This window comes from Nerophis lumbriciformis, linkage group LG28 (assembly GCF_033978685.3).
Source record: "Nerophis lumbriciformis linkage group LG28, RoL_Nlum_v2.1, whole genome shotgun sequence".
NCBI classification, from domain to species: domain Eukaryota; kingdom Metazoa; phylum Chordata; class Actinopteri; order Syngnathiformes; family Syngnathidae; genus Nerophis; species Nerophis lumbriciformis.
In genome coordinates this window covers 3,344,726-3,361,306 of record NC_084575.2, presented here as the reverse complement: position 1 = coordinate 3,361,306, position 16,581 = coordinate 3,344,726, and the positions used below count along the sequence as shown (strand labels likewise).

Below are 16,581 nucleotides of genomic sequence, written 5' to 3'. Positions count from 1 at the left end.
TCTCAAAGGGCTGCACAAGCCACAACGACATCCTCGGTACAAAGCCCACATAAGGGCAAGGAAAAACTCACCCCAGTGGGGGTTTAAGTACAACCCATTTACCATTTACCATTTAATAATATTGACAAAATAATATATTATGAATGACACAATATGTTACTGCATATGTCAGCAGACTAAACTGGGAGCTTTTGTTTGTTAACTTCCTAATAAAAGACAAGTTGTCTAGTTCGTTCACTATTTTATTTAGGACTAAATTGCAATAATAAACATATTTTTTATGTACCCTAAGATTTTTTGTTAAAATAAAGCCAATAATGCACTTTTTTGTGGTCCTTTCTATTTAGAAAAGTATCAAAAAGTTCGGAAAAGTATTTAAATACATTTTGGTACAGGTCCCGGTACCAAAATATTGGTATTGGGACAACACTAGTAAAAACAGAATTTGTCGGTTGATTCTTTGACTACCTTAGTAGTCATTTTTTCACTGGAGAGATTAGTCTCTACGATGCAGCCAAGATAGGTAATCTCATTGTTGTTTGTTATATTATTGTCACCCACTTTGACTGTGAAGTTATCCACTTTTCTGAGGTTAGGAATTGACCCAAAAACCTGTGTACTTGCAAGTACCAGGCGAGTCTTAATTTGCCAGTTTGTCATTGAAAGCCTTGCTAGTCTAGGTCATGAGGATTGTAGCTTCGCTTGTTTTGTGGTCGTCAGCCTCAGTTCTATGTTCTTTATGGGTACAGAAAATCATTGAATGATCACTTAAGCTGCATACAGTAGTTCCACTTGTGCTGATCTTAGACTGGTCAGAAGTAACAACGAGGACTATGAAGGTTTAAAAGGACTCACTCACCCTGGTAGTTTGCTTAATGAGCTAAGTGAGACAATGTTGGTGGCACAGCTTAGTGAAGGTTTTAAAAATGGGTGCATCCTTTCAGGACATATCTGTGTTCCAGTCCCCAAGAAGATGTAAACCTGTATCAACATGTTTACACAAAACTCACACACTCACCAAATACATTTTACACTGTAATCACATCTAATTAGTTATCATTTCACTTCCTGATTCTGACTTACATGCAACAATAAGTGAAAGTAAACATTTATTTTCAATAGCCAAAGTAGTCAACACTTGAATTATTAAAAGAACATAAAGGTGACTGACTTTCTTTCAGCGTGTCATAGATGGTCTCCAATTCCTAAAGAGGAATTGTTGATGGAGATACTCCATAAAACAGCACATAGTAAAACATGTTTTTGTTAAAAGTTCCTTTTGGCCCAGCCAACAAAATGTCCACCCAAAAGTATTCTGCATGATAACAAAAACATACCATGAATGTTTTTTTAAGTGATTTTGGAATTAGATTTTTTTTATTTCCATGATATTTAAGTTATGGTAATGACGGCGTGGCGAAGTTGGTAGAGTGGCTGTGCCAGCAATCGGAGGGTTGCTGGTTACTGGGGTTCAATCCCCACCTTCTACCATCCTAGTCATGTCCGTTGTGTCCTTGGGCAAGACACTTCACCCCTTGCTCCTGATGGCTGCTGGTTAGCGCCTTGCATGGCAGCTCCCGCCATCAGTGTGTGAATGTGTGTGTGAATGTGGAAATACTGTCAAAGCGCTTTGAGTACCTTGAAGGTAGAAAAGCACTGTACAAGTATAACCCATTTATCATTTATCATTTGACAATCTCAATATTTACACACTTTACATCAGTGAGTGTAAAGTTAAGAATGCCTCAATCAATGCTGCCTCGTACTTATAAAACTTTTCAAATTGACCCCCATCAAATGTCCAAGTCTGTTTTTGTACTCACTGTACCACGTTTTAATACATTTTAGGACAAAAGGTGGTATTTCCTGTTTTTATTGGTTGTTTTGCTACACACTTTTAACACAACACACAAAAGAACACAAATAATGTAATTGTGTTAACAGTGTCAGTCCAAAACTATTTCTATTCTCTCTGTATCTTATTTACTTATTTACCCAACAGATGTCCAGCAGCCCCCCCACATTATAGAGGAAGAGGAGGATCCACAGACCACCCAAATTAAAGAGGAAGAGGCGGATCCACAGCCCACCCACATGAAAGAGGAAGAGGAGGATCCACAGCCCACCCACATGAAAGAGGAAGAAGAGGATCCACAGCCCACCCACATGAAAGAGGAAGAAGATGATCCACAGCCCACGCACATTAAAGAGGAAGAGGAGGATCCACAGCCCACCTACATGAAAGAGGAAGAGGAGGATCCACACATGAAAGAGGAAGAGGAGAATCCCCACATGAAAGAGGAAGAGGAGGATCCACACATGAAAGAGGAAGAGGAGGGAGAGTGTGTTGTAGAACAGGAGGAGGATGATGTCAGCAAGTTTCCACTGACTGTTGTCTCTGTGAAGACTGAAGAGCATGAAGACAAAGCACCTGAGTCCTCACAGCTTCATCACAGTCCAAGTAAGCACATATCATTTTATTCTCAGGGCATTCAATCCATCACAACTGGACTGTTCACTTTGTCTTAGAAGACTCATCCAAGTAGGCTTCATCACTTCATGCTCATACACTTCAAGTCTTAAATCTAATCATTGGAATTTAGAGGGGAACTGCACTTTTTGGGGGATTTTTTTCTATCGTTCACAATCATTATAAAAGACATGACGATGGATATATATTGTTTCAAAATCACATTCTAACTCATAAATGTAAATAAAAGTCCACTTGCAATGAAGCCAATGGGAGGTTCTCTATAATCATCCAAAAAGTGCCAACAATACTCCATTTGCATTTTGTGGCTTGAATAGCAAGCAAGTATTAGTGATATTGTTATTATAAGTGCTAACGCAGACAAACTATTTAAAGCTTGTGTGTCTATGTTGACATCAGCGGCTGGTGAGCTCCTTCCTCACCTCGGTACTGGTGAAAGATTATTCCAGATCATGAATCGTGCCTCTCACCTGGATAGTAAAAGGATGAGGACGTACTCTGACAAGTTGGTATCGTTTGACAGCCAATTTAGACCTGGCAATGGCAAACGACACAAAAAGACGCTTGACGTCACCCCCCTTTTCCGTGTGAGGATTTTGAGTAATTCTTCATCTAAACGGGAATATAACTAGATTCTATCAGTCTGCGTCATAGTGACAGCAGACCTTGTACAGTAAGTGATGTTTTATTATGTTTGTTGGCTCTCACAAAGTCTGCAGTGTGTAATATTCAGTGATGTTAAAAAAAAAAACCGAACGTTGTGATGCGTTTTTAAAATTAATGCGCTAATGAGCAAAAATATGTAAATATTACATCTTTTAAAAAATGCCCCTGTTACTAAATGACATATATACCTACTGCATGTACATACAACCTTAATGGAGGTGTTTGGATGTTTTTAAGTTCATTATAGGCAGAATAGTGCAACTCTAATAGCCTCTATTGTAAGCAGACTTTTGATCGTATTTATTTATTATTTAAAATGCATAATGAAAATCAATGAAAATAAAATAAAAGTCAAAGGATTTGTATATTCCCAGTTACGAGTAGCCGCAACCTGTAATGTCTTTTCAGAGCGACTTTGAAGGAAGTAAGGGATTTACACTCCTTTATGGCTATTGATAGGGAGTTCCACATGTTGGTGGTATAGCAGGCAAACTAATTGGAACATTTTTTGGAGTGAGATCTGGGTTGAATATGACTTGTACAACTACCTCTGGTGTTGTATTGGTGAATATATTTTGAAGTATCTAGACAGGTACATGGGTATTTTAGTGGTATGGTGTATCTTGTACACCAGACCAACTGCAAGAAGATGTACCGTATTTTCCGCACTATAAGGCGCCCTGGGTTATAAGCCGCGCCTTCAATGAACAGCATATTTCAAAACTTTGTCCACCTATAAGCCGCCCCGTGTTGTAAGCCGCATCTAACTGCGCTAAAGGAATGTCAAAAAAACAGTCAGATAGGTCAGTCAAACTTTAATAATATATTAAAAACCAGCGTTCTAACAACTCTGTTCACTCCCAAAATGTACGCAAATGTGCAATCACAAACATACGTATATCAACATGGACAGAGCTGCGTGAAAAAAGCCACCCGGCCTCTTCGCGTAAACTTAAACTTACCTTAACCACTCGCTCATCTTTTCTTCATCCATCCCTTCGAGTTAGCTTTTATGATGACGCCGGCTGGAAAGGTCTCTTTTGGCAAGGTCTTCCTTTTGAATATCACCATAGGTGGAAGTTTCTGGCCATTAGCATGGCAAGCTAGAACCACAGTGAAGGATGACTTCTCATTCCCTGTGGTGCGAATATTCACCGTACGTGCTCCCGTTTTATCCACAGTGCGGTTCACAGGAATATCAGTTGCTGTGAAATAGTAATCCGTGTGCGGATGGAGAGATTGCGACTTTTCATGAACCGGATACCTGTCGCTTAGTAGGAGCCATTTTGTGGTCTTTACAGATGTAAACACACAAAGGAAATGAAACGTACGGTGATATCCGCGCGCTTTTTCTTCTTCTACGCGGGCGGGTGGTTGCTTACAGTAGAAGAAGAAGCGCTTCCTGGTCTATGGGGACGGGTGCTTACCTTGGCGGTTGCTTGCGTAGAAGAAGAAGCGCTTCCTGTTCTACCGGGAAAAAAGATGGCGGCTGTTTACCGAAGTTACGAAACCGAAACTTTATGAAAATGAATCTTAATATTTATCCATATATAAAGCGCACCGGGTTATAAGGCGCACTGTCAGCTTTTGAGAAAATTTGTGGTTTTTAGGTGCGCCTTATAGTGCGGAAAATACGGTACTCTGTTACCTACCAAGAGCCTCCCCACGTTAAGGAAAGGTGAGATGGACGGTTGAGTAGAAGCCCAATCATTTTGTTTTGGGCTGTCTGGAGTTTGTTTTTCAGAGCTTTTAAGGCGTCACGGTACTAAATATGAACTCTGTACTCAAAGTGATGTTAAATGAGCGCTTGTGTTAGAGTCTTAAGTGCAATACTACCCGTAACAGTAGTACTACTATGTAAGAACATAATTTGTCGGTTGATTCTTTGACTACCTTAGTAGTCATTTTTTCACTGGAGAGATTAGTCTCTATGATGCAGCCAAAATTGGTAATCTCATTTTTGTTTGTTATAACATTGTCACCCACTTTGACTGTGAAGTTATTTACTTTTCTGAGGTTAGGAATTGACCCAAAAACCTGTGTACTTGTAAGTACCAGGCGAGTCTTAATGTGCCAGTGTGTCATTGAAAGCCTTGCTAGTCTAGGTCTTAAGGATTGTAACTTCGCCTGTTTTGTGGTCGTCAGCCTCAGTTCTATGTTTTTTATAGGTACAGAAAATGATGGAATTATCACTTAAGCCGCATACAGTAGTTCCACTTGTGGTGATCTTAGACTGGTCAGAAGTAACAACGAGGTCTATGAAGGTTTAAAAGGACTCACTCACCCTGGTAGTTTGCTTAATGAGCTAAGTGAGACAATGTTGGTGGCACAGCTTAGTGAAGGTTTTAAAATTGGGTGCATCCTTTCGGGACATATCTGTGTTCCAGTCCGCAAGAAAATGTAAACTTGTATCAACATGTTTACACAAAACTCACACACTCACCAAAACATTTTATAATGTAATCACATCTAATTAGTTATCATTTCACTTCCTGATTGTGACTAACATGTAATAATAAGGGAATGTAAACATTTATTTTCAATAGCCAAAGTTGTCAACACTTGATTTATTAAAGTAACATAAAGGTGACTGACTGTCCTTCAGCGTGTTGTAGATGGTCTCCAATTCCTAAAGAGGAATTTTTGATGGAGATACTCTATAAAACACCACATACTATCATGAATTGATTTAAGTGGACCCCGACTTAAACAAGTTGAAAAACTTATTCGGGTGTTACCATTTAGTGGTCAATTGTACGGAATATGTACTGTACTGTGCAATCTACTAATACAAGTCTCAATCAATCTCTCAAAAGTAAAACATGTTTTTGGTAAAAGTTCCTTTTGGCCCAGCCAAAAAAATGACCACAAAAAAGTATTCTGCATGATTACAAAAACATACCATGAATATTTTTTTTAAGTGATTTTGGAATTATTATTTTTTTATTTCCATGATATTGAAGTTATGGTAATGACTTTGTCATTAAAAGATTATGGTTAAGTTTAGCGATAAAGAGTAGGTGTAATGGACTGTATACAGAATAAAATATTTACACACTTTACATCAGTGAAGTTCAAAATGCCTCAATCAGTGCTGCCTCGTAGTTATAAAAACTTTTCAAATTGCCCCTTATCCTATTTCCAAGTCTGTTTAGGTACTCACCGTGCCACTTTTGAATTGACTTTAGGAAAAAAGGAGGTATTTCCTGTGTTTTTATTAGTTGTTTTGCTACACACTTTTAACCCAACACACGGAAGAACACAAATAATGTCATTGTGTTAACAGTGTCAGTCCAAAACTATTTCTCTTCTCTCTTTATCTTATTTACATTTACCCAACAGACATCCAGCAGCCCCCTCACATGAAAGAGGAAGGGGAGGATCCACAGCCTACCCACATGAAAGAGGAAGAGGAGGATCCACACATAAAAGAGGAAGAGGAGGGAGAGTGTGTTGTAGGGCAGGAGGAGGATGATGTCAGCAAGCTTCCACTGACTGTTGTCTCTGTGAAGACTGAAAAGCATGAAAACAAAGCACCTGAGTCCTCACAGCTTCATCACAGTCCAAGTAAGCACATATCATTTTATTCTCAGGGCATGCAATCCATCACAACTGGACTGTTCACTTTGTCTTAGAAGACTCATCCAAGTAGGCTTCATCACTTCATGCTCATACACTTCAAGTCTTAAATCTAATCCTTGGAATTTAGAGGGGAACTGCACTTTTTTGGGGAATTCTTTCTATCGTTCACAATCATTATAAAAGACACAAAGGTGGATATATTTAAAAAAAAAAAAAATCACATTCCAACTAGGGTTGGGCGATATGGCTTTTCATTAATATGTGGATATGTTTAGGCCATGTCACGATACACCATATATATGTGGATATGTTTAGTCCATGTCACAATCAGTGTTGGGTTAGTTACTGAAAACCAGTAACTAGTTACAGTTATTAGTTACTTTATTTCAAAAGTAACTCAGTTACTAACTCAGTTACTTACACCAAAAAGTAATGCGTTACTGTGAAAAGTAACTATTTAGTTACTTCTTTTTTTCTTCTTTTTTTTTTAAAGCTCCCATTAATGCCCTTTTTGCCTTCATTTCAGTACTGTTATTGCACTGGAGAATAATACAATCTGTTGATCAACTTGACATGCATTTTTATTTTCCTTTTAACATAATTAATGAAAAACAGTGCAACATAAAAAGGCATTCCTCCTTTCTTTAAACTTGGACCAATGACCATTAATAAAAAACAAGTTTAAGTGCAACATAAGAAGAAACATCATCTTCCTTGAAACATAGGTAGTGAAATAAAGCCTGACATCTGGAGTGATGCTGCTGTCTTCCACACTTGGAGCCATGGATTGTAGAATCCTTGTTTTCAGTGGCAGGATCATTGACACAGATGGTGAAGTTTCAGTGCTCAGTAGAGATGGAACACTTTTGAGGGGTTTAAGCACCTAGAGGACCTCATCTGCCACTCTCACATCATCATCAGACAGGGTGACATTTGTCTTCAGGGTGTTGTGGGTCAATGCAGAGTATATAGCTGCCTGCTGCTTCAACATATCATAAGTGGAGTTCCACCTCGTTGGGACATCATGTATGAGCAGGCAGCTTTAGCATTTCTTGCTTTGTCTTAAGCACATGAGCAGCTGTTGTGCTTGGGTGGAAGTAAGAAACCTTCCTGATCCTCCCAAAGAGGCGCTCCATCCTATTGACTGAGATTCCCTTCTGTGATGCCAAATTCACTACATGTGCAAAGCACCTATCTGTGGTCCCAGTCCTGCCTCATTCTCTGTAATTATTTGATTTTTGGCATTATCACGTGTGACTGGGATATCTTTATCTTCCATTCCTCCACTGCTTGTGTCAGTACCTGCGCAAGGTGACTCTCGTAGAGGGGGCGTGTCTTCTCATCTCCCAGTCTGCTGTGATGAAGTGAGCGCTTATAGTTCCGCTGGACGTCCACCCGTCTGTCATGAGCGCAACAGATGATGCTCGGGATAGTTCATCCACAACTTTTTTCTTCTCCTGCTCATAAAGATCTGGCACAATCTTATTGCTGAAGTGGGTGCGCGACGGGATGTCGTAACGTGGTTCAAGCACGTTATCAGCATGTGTTTAAAACCCTCGTTTTGCACAACCGAATCTGCACTTATAAACACACCGATTCAATGGCGGGGGCGTTCAAGCTCCTCCGTTATTGCGCTCGCCATGACCACGCTGTGTGTGGACTGAACGTGCCAACAACTTTTTTTTTTTGTTTCATATATCAAACCGCGGATCAAACCTCCCCTCCCCGCCCCCCAACCACCACCCCACCCCCCCACCCCCCCACACACACATAGACCGCGCCTCTTTTCTTCTCTCCGGCTTGTGACAGAGGAAGATTCAGAAGAAAGATACCGCAGCGCTTCTGTTTCTAGCCGATACTACATCAAAAGTAACGTAAAATAACGCAGTAACGCATCATGTAGTAACGGTAACTAAATTACTGAATAAAAAAAAATAACGCGTTAGATTACTAGTTACCGCCGAAACTAACGGCGTTACAGTAACGCGTTACAAAGTAACGCGTTAGTCCCAACACTGGTCACAATACACCATATTTATGTGGATATGTTTAGGCCATGTCACGATACACCATATATATGTGGATATGTTTAGGCCATGTCACGATACACCATATACAAACCCCGTTTCCATATGAGTTGGGAAATTGTGTTAGATGTAAATATAAACAGGATACAATGATTTGCAAATCATTTTCAACCCATATTCAGTTGAATATGCTACAAAGTCAACATATTTGATGTTCAAACTGATAAACATTTTTTTTTTGCAAATAATCATTAACTTTAGAATTTGATGCCAGCAACACGTGACAAAGAAGTTGGGAAAGGTGGCAATAAACACTGATAAAGTTGAGGAATGCTCATCAAACATTTATTTGGAACATCACACAGGTGAACAGGCAAATTAGGAACAGGTGGGTGCCATGATTGGGTATAAAAGTAGATTCCATGAAATGCTCAGTCATTCACAAACAAGGATGGGGCGAGGGTCACCACTTTGTCAACAAATGTCTGAGCAAATTGTTGAACTGTTTAAGAAAAACCTTTCTCAACCAAATATTGCAAGGAATTTAGGGAATTCACCATCTACGGTCCGTAATATCATCAAAGGGTTCAGAGAATCTGGAGAAATCACTGCATGTAAGCAGCTAAGCCCGTGACCTTCGATCACTCAGGCTGTACTGCATCAACAAGCGACATCAGTGTGTAAAGGATATCACCACATGGGCTCAGGAACACTTCAGAAACCCGCTGTCAGTAACTATAGTTGGTCGCTACATCTGTAAGTGCAAGTTAAAACTCTCCTATGCAAGACGAAAACCGTTTATCAACAACACCCAGAAACGCCGTCTGCTTCGCTGGGCCTGAGCTAATCTAAGATGGACTGATACAAAGTGGAAAGGTGTTCTGTGGTCTGACGAGTCCACATTTCAAATTGTTTTTGGAAACTGTGGACGTCGTGTCCTCCGGACCAAAGAGGAAAAGAACCATCCAGATTGTTATAGGCGCAATGTTGAAAAGCCAGCATCTGTGATGGTATGGGGGTGTATTAGTGCCCAAGATATGGGTAACTTACACATCTGTGAAGGCACCATTAATGCTGAAAGGTACATACAGCTTTTGGAGCAACATATGTTGCCATCCAAGCAACGTTACCATGGACGCCCCTGCTTTTTTCAGCAAGACAATGCCAAGCCATGTGTTACATCAACGTGGCTTCATAGTAAAATAGTGCGGGTACTAGACTGGCCTGCCTGTAGTCCAGACCTGTCTCCCATTGAAAATGTGTGGCGCATTATGAAGCCTAAAATAGCACAACGGAGACCCCCGGACTGTTGAACAACTTAAGCTGTACATCAAGCAAGAATGGGAAAGAATTCCACCTGAGAAGCTTCAAAAATGTGTCTCCTCAGTTCCCAAACGTTTACTGAGTGTTGTTAAAAGGAAAGGCCATGTAACACAGTGGTGAACATGCCCTTTCCCAACTACTTTGGCACGTGTTGCAGCCATGAATTTCTAAGTTAATTATTATTTGCAAAAAAAAATAAAAAAGTTTATGAGTTTGAACATCAAATATGTTGTCTTTGTAGTGCATTCAATTGAATATGGGTTGAAAAGGATTTGTAATTCATTGTATTCCGTTTATATTTATATCTAACACAATTTCCCAACTCATATGGAAACGGGGTTTGTAAGAAGGTGCGCTTGTTTTGTGTCTCTGTGAGGAGAGACAAGAAAGAGTGAGAAGAGCCTGTAGTGTAATGCCTGCAGCTAAAAGCAACTGTGTGAGAACGTATACTCCAATATCACCATATAGTCATTTTCTATATCGCACAGAGACAAACCCACGATATATCCAGTATATTCCATACATCACCCAGCCCTAATTCTAACTCATAAATGTAAATAAAAGTCCACTTGCAATGGAGCCAATGGGAGGTCCTCTATAACCATCCAAAATACACCAACAATACTCCATTTGCATTTTGTGGCTTGAATGTCCACCAAGTGTTAGTTGACTTGAGTTTATTTGGAACATGCAAGCATACAACATGATACATCACACATGCATGCATACAACATGATACATCACACATGCATGCATACAACATGATACATCACACATGCATGCATACAACATGATACATCACACATGCATGCATACAACATGATACATCACACATGCATGCATACAACATGATACATCACACATGCATGCATACAACATGATACATCACACATGCATGCATACAACATGATACATCACACATGCATGCATACAACATGATACATCACACATGCATGCATACAACATGATACATCACACATGCATGCATACAACATGATACATCACACATGCATGCATACAACATGATACATCACACATGCATGCATACAACATGATGCATCACACATGCGTGCATACAACATGATACATCACACATGCATGCATTCAACATGATACATCACACATGCATGCATACAACATGATGCATCACACATGCGTGCATACAACATGATACATCACACATGCGTGCATACAACATGATACATCACACATGCATGCATACAACTTCTATATCCAACATGATGTATTATTATAACTGATCTTTTTTGTAACACAGTTAATGAATGAAGTGTACTTTTGTAGTTATTTCCCATATTTCTACACAATAAGTCAGATATGTAACACTAGTGAGCAGTAGAGAATATGAAGTCATTTTTGGTCTACAACATGTTTAGCTTTATTCATGCAAATTTATTCACGTGTTTCTTGCTACTTTATGTTGTATATTTTTTACATGAGATTTCTAGTTCAATTTATCATCAATTATTATATCTAGAAATTTGGTTTCATTTACTCTTTCAATTTCTATTCCGTCCATGTGTTTGACTTTCTCTTCTCCTGTTACCAAATAGCATTATTTTACTTCTACTGAGATTCAAAGATAATCTGTTTTTGTCAAACCATCCTTTTAATTTGTTCATTTCTTTTGTTATTATTTGTATTATCTTCTGTGTGTTCTCTCCTGAACAAAACACTGTTGTATCATCTGCAAATAATACTAACTTTAAATATTTTGTAACTTTACAAATGTCATCTATATAGAGATTGAATAATTGAGGTCCTAGTATTGATCCCTGAGGTACACCACAGGATATATTTAGTGTTGTAGAAGTGTGTTGGCCTAGCTTCACGTATTGTTTCCTGTTGGTTAAATAACTTCTTATCCAGTTTAAGACCAACCCTCTGATGCCATATCCTTCTAGTTTTTTGATGAAAATATTGTGATTAATTGTGTCAAATGCTTTAGTTAGATCCAACAACACTGCTGCTGCACATTTTTTACTATCTATTGCATTGCTCATTTCTTCTGTCATTTCAATTAAAGCCATCAAAGTTGAAATATTAGCTGTGTATCCATATTGGTTCTCTTCTAGTATTCTATGTTTGTTTATGAAACTCTCTAATCTGTTATTGGACACTTTTTCAATGATTTTAGAAAACTGTGGAAGTAAAGAAACAGGTCTATAATTTGTAAATTGTAATTTGTAAATTGTCTCCAGTCTTATAAATTGGTGCAACTTTAGCTATTTTCATTTAGTTTGGGTATTTGAAATGATAGGTTACTAATATACATGAATGGTCCTGAGATTTCTTCTAGAACCTTTTTTATGGTTTCCATATCAATTCCATTACAATCAGTTGAAGTCTTAGATTACAGGATTATAACTATTTCCTCCTGTGTCACATTACTGAGGAACATGGAGTTGGGATTTGGCTCTATGGTATCATTATAGTCCTCAATTGAAACTGGGTCTGGAATCCTTTCCTCCAATTTTGGTCCAATATTTACAAAGTAATTATTGAAGCTTTCAACTACTTCCTTTATGTTGTCATTATTTGTGTTTCCGTCTAAGAAGTATTGGGGGTAATCCCCCCAAATATAAGCTTTGGCTTCAGCCTATTCCTTTTTCCGTCATTCTTTTTCTTTTCTTTTTGTGTGTAAATGTGTATGATTGTTAAATATGTATCATCTGTACTGTTAAACTGGTCACACAGAATGGTTGATGGTTGATTATATGATGGAAATAAACTTACTTCATTAAAATAAACATGTGGGACGCAGGTTGTCTTACGTCAGCACCAGAAGTGGTCAAGTCAGCTGCTCCCCTGGCAGGTTTTTTGGGGATGAATAGGGAAGTCCTTCTTTAGCTGCCGTCTTGTTTTATCATATATTGCTGCCTTTGCACCTGTCAATGTTCGCTTTTGTATGCACATTAAATCAACAACAAATCTTGACTTTGGAGCAATGTTCACAGACTCTAGTATTTGGCTCTCTATTAGATGTGACAGTGCCTACCTCTTTAGGACCACATTTTCTAGATATATAAAGATGTGTATTTACAACATTAATATATACATACTGTGCAAATATAAAAAAGGGAAGCTTTTAGTTACATTTAATACGTTTTGTTTTAAAGGGGAACATTATCACAATTTCAGAAGGGTTAAAACCTTTAAAAATCAGTTCCCAGCGGCTTATTTTATTTTTCCAAGTTTTTATTTTTATTTTACCCATCACGCAATATCCCTAAAAAAAGCTTCAAAGTGCCTGATTTTAACCATCGTTATATACACCCGTCCATTTTCCTGTGACGTCACATAGTGATGCCAACACAAACAAACATGGCGCATAGAACAGCAAGCTATAGCGACATTAGCTCGGATTCAGACTCGGATTTCAGCGGCTTAAGCGATTCAACAGATTACGCATGTATTGAAACGGATGGTTGTATTGTAGCTGAGATAGGCTCCAGCGCCCCCCGCGACCCCAAAAGGGAATAAGCGGTAGGAAATGGATGGATGGATGGATGGGTTGTAGTGTGGAGGCAGGTAGCGAAAACGAAATTGAAGAAGAAACTGAAGATATTGAGCCATATCGGTTTGAACCGTATGCAAGCGAAACCGAGGAAAACGACACGACAGCCAGCGACACGGGAGAAAGCGAGGACGAATTCGGCGATCCCCTTCTGACCAACGATTGGTATGTGTTTGTTTGGCATTAAAGGAAACTAACAACTATGAACTAGGTTTACAGCATATGAAATACATTTGGCAACAACATGCACTTTGAGAGTGCAGACAGCCCAATTTTCATCAATTAATATATTCTGTAGACATACCCTCATCCGCGCTCTTTTCCTGAAAGCTGATCTGTCCAGTTTTGGAGTTGATGTCAGCAGGCCAGGGAAGCTAGGGTCGATATTCTTCTCTTGATCATCTTCGGTGGCATAAGGGACGGTGTGAGCCAAGACATCCAGGGGGTTTAGCTCGCTCGTCTGCGGGAACAAACTGCCGCCATTGCTTGCCGTGCTACCGAAGGCCTTTGTCCCTGAATTGCTCACACACTCCGGCAGATTCAATGGGGGTCTGGCGGCAGATTTCTTTGACTTTATGGTTGGAAATGCATCTGCTTTGAGTGTCGCAGGATATCCACACATTCTTGCCATCTCTGTCGTAGCATAGCTTTCGTCGGTAAAGTGTGCGGAACAAACGTCCAATTTCTTGCCACTTTGGCATCTTTGGGCCACTGGTGCAACTTGAATCCGTCCCTGTTCGTGTTGTTACACCCTCCGACAACACACCGACGAGGCATGATGTCTCTGTAACCCATATTTAAAATACCCATTGAAAACATGCATACAGTGCAAATACTTTTATTGTGGAGGGTTACTTCCTGCCGCTTACTTCCTTTTAAGGAAGTGCTGTGCACTTCACCACCCCCTCCCGTCTGCTGTGGCTGCGGTGCTATGAGACGCGCTTGAGAAGAAACTCCCAAAATCTTCTCATTCTCACACTTTGCAAACTTCTTAATTAGGTGAGTCTTTTGCCATGCCATAATCAACGGAATTCCACACTCACAATCATGTGCCATGTCGCCAATGTTATGTTAGCATTTGTTTTAGCATAGGCGCTAATACCGTTGCCATTCTTCCATAGAGCCGGCATGTTCGATTATCGGGGCGTGCATGGTATGTTGTTTTGCCTCGATTACTCAGGTAATTATGTTTTATTTTCTTCTGATCATCCAGCCGATTTATAGGCAACAGTTTAGTCTAGCAAAGTGGCAAAGGGCTTTAAACTGCTAATACGCTTTTGCCACTTAGTGGATGTGAATCAGATGGAACGCAGGTGCGTGTATTTAGGTTGTTGCGCAACACTTTAATTTAACTTTGCTTGATTGTTTATCAATTTTGAATGTTTGGATAAGTACTTGAATACGAATTATGATACATTGACTTTCTAATAATGAGTATTATTATGAAACTAGGTTATATAAGTGCACTTGTAAATTAATTTGTAATTGAACTTGTAAATTAATTTGTAATTGAATTTGCAATTGATCCATGATTGAGTTTTATCACTTTAGATAAACAATCATGATCTGTATTATTAGAAATGTTTTATGAATGTTCATTTTAATTGGACTCATGATTGTATATTAATCAACATGGTTAATTATGTCATATCAATTGGTTTATTAGTAGAACAAATTAGTCATTCCGGACAATTGAATGCTTACATTATGCTTTCAAGTACATATATAATGTACTTTGCTAGTGAAGAGGTAACTAGGTTACTCACTTTGTTTTTTTTGGACTTTTCGGTCAGGTTTTTTTTACGGGAAGGAATACCCGTTGACCCAAACAACCTGAGCTTCCTATCCACCTTCAAACTCAACTCAACAAATGGCGAGCTAAACACCTACTCGGTAGGACAAGCATTTTTTTCTCCTCTGCGGCGAACCTTTTGGATTACTTTTGTTTTTGAACTGAACTTTTGGACTGACGCAAAAGCGTTTGCATACCTTTTGAACTGAACTGTGAACTGGTTCCACGAAGGCAGCAGGACTGCATCTTGTATTTTTGTTTTGGGCATTTTTTTAATTTATTTATTTATTTTTCCTATTGTCATCTGTGTCATTTATATTCTTGTGTCAATAGATTTTAAGCAGTCGAAACCAAGATAACTAGTTGTCGTCATCTTTCATACCTCAGGCTCCTAGACGAACCATCTTCTGTCATACGGTTTACACTCTTAACCCGCCTAGCCCATGTAAGCGTTACATCTCCAAGGTACGGAAAACAGTCGAAAAAACGGAAAATAACAGAGCTGATTTGACTCGGTGTTTGAGAAAATGGCGGATTGCTTCCCGATGTGACGTCACGTTGTGACGTAATCGCTCCGAGAGCGAATAATAGAAAGGCGTTTAATTCGCCAAAATTCACCCATTTAGAGTTCGGAAATCGGTTAAAAAAATATATGGTCTTTTTTCTGCAACATCAAGGTATATATTGACGCTTACATAGGTCTGGTGATAATGTTCCCTTTAAATGTTTTGTTTGTCATTGTTTTTTAACCTTCATTATTTACTTCAAGTTATTACTGTATGTCTCTATATACATATTTATTTTATACATTTTGGCCAAAGGAGGCACATTTCAATTTCTTACACACTTATTTCATATGTTGACCAGAGGGGGATGAATAGGGAAGTCCTTCTTTAGTCCTTCTTTAGCTGCCGTCTTGTTTTATCATATATGCAATGTTATTGGGACCATGATTTATGTCATCACTTGTTCACACCTCATATGGAAGATACTTTTCCTTCTTCATGTCTCAAGAAGGGTAGAAATACAAGAAGAAATACATGAATGCATACAGTGGAGTGCGGGGAGCCCTAGAGGTAGTTGTAAGGTGTCTCCAGCTAAATGACAGATAGTTAACAGCAATGGACCCTCACTGGGTCCATTTGTACACTCTCAGTTACATTCT

General features: G+C 39.0%; 2 protein-coding genes across 4 annotated transcripts in view; one reads left to right on the top strand and one right to left on the bottom strand.

Moving 5' to 3' along the window:
* Positions 1 to 16,581, bottom strand: part of LOC133570591 (uncharacterized) — a 463,307-nt gene that overhangs the window by 193,120 nt on the left and 253,606 nt on the right. The gene's annotated exons all lie outside the window — the stretch shown is intronic.
* The window catches only part of LOC140680121 (uncharacterized), a 1,112,395-nt gene that overhangs the window by 1,089,647 nt on the left and 6,167 nt on the right, over positions 1 to 16,581 (top strand). For 2 of the 3 annotated variants that reach the window (XM_072916471.1, XM_072916472.1), the window contains exon 2: positions 6,500 to 6,724. In XM_072916471.1, the coding sequence (XP_072772572.1) occupies positions 6,500 to 6,724 (225 nt within the window). Of the gene's footprint in view, positions 1 to 2,002; positions 2,462 to 6,499; positions 6,725 to 16,581 lie in introns of all 3 variants that reach the window. The other variant, XM_072916470.1, reaches the window with a different exon arrangement.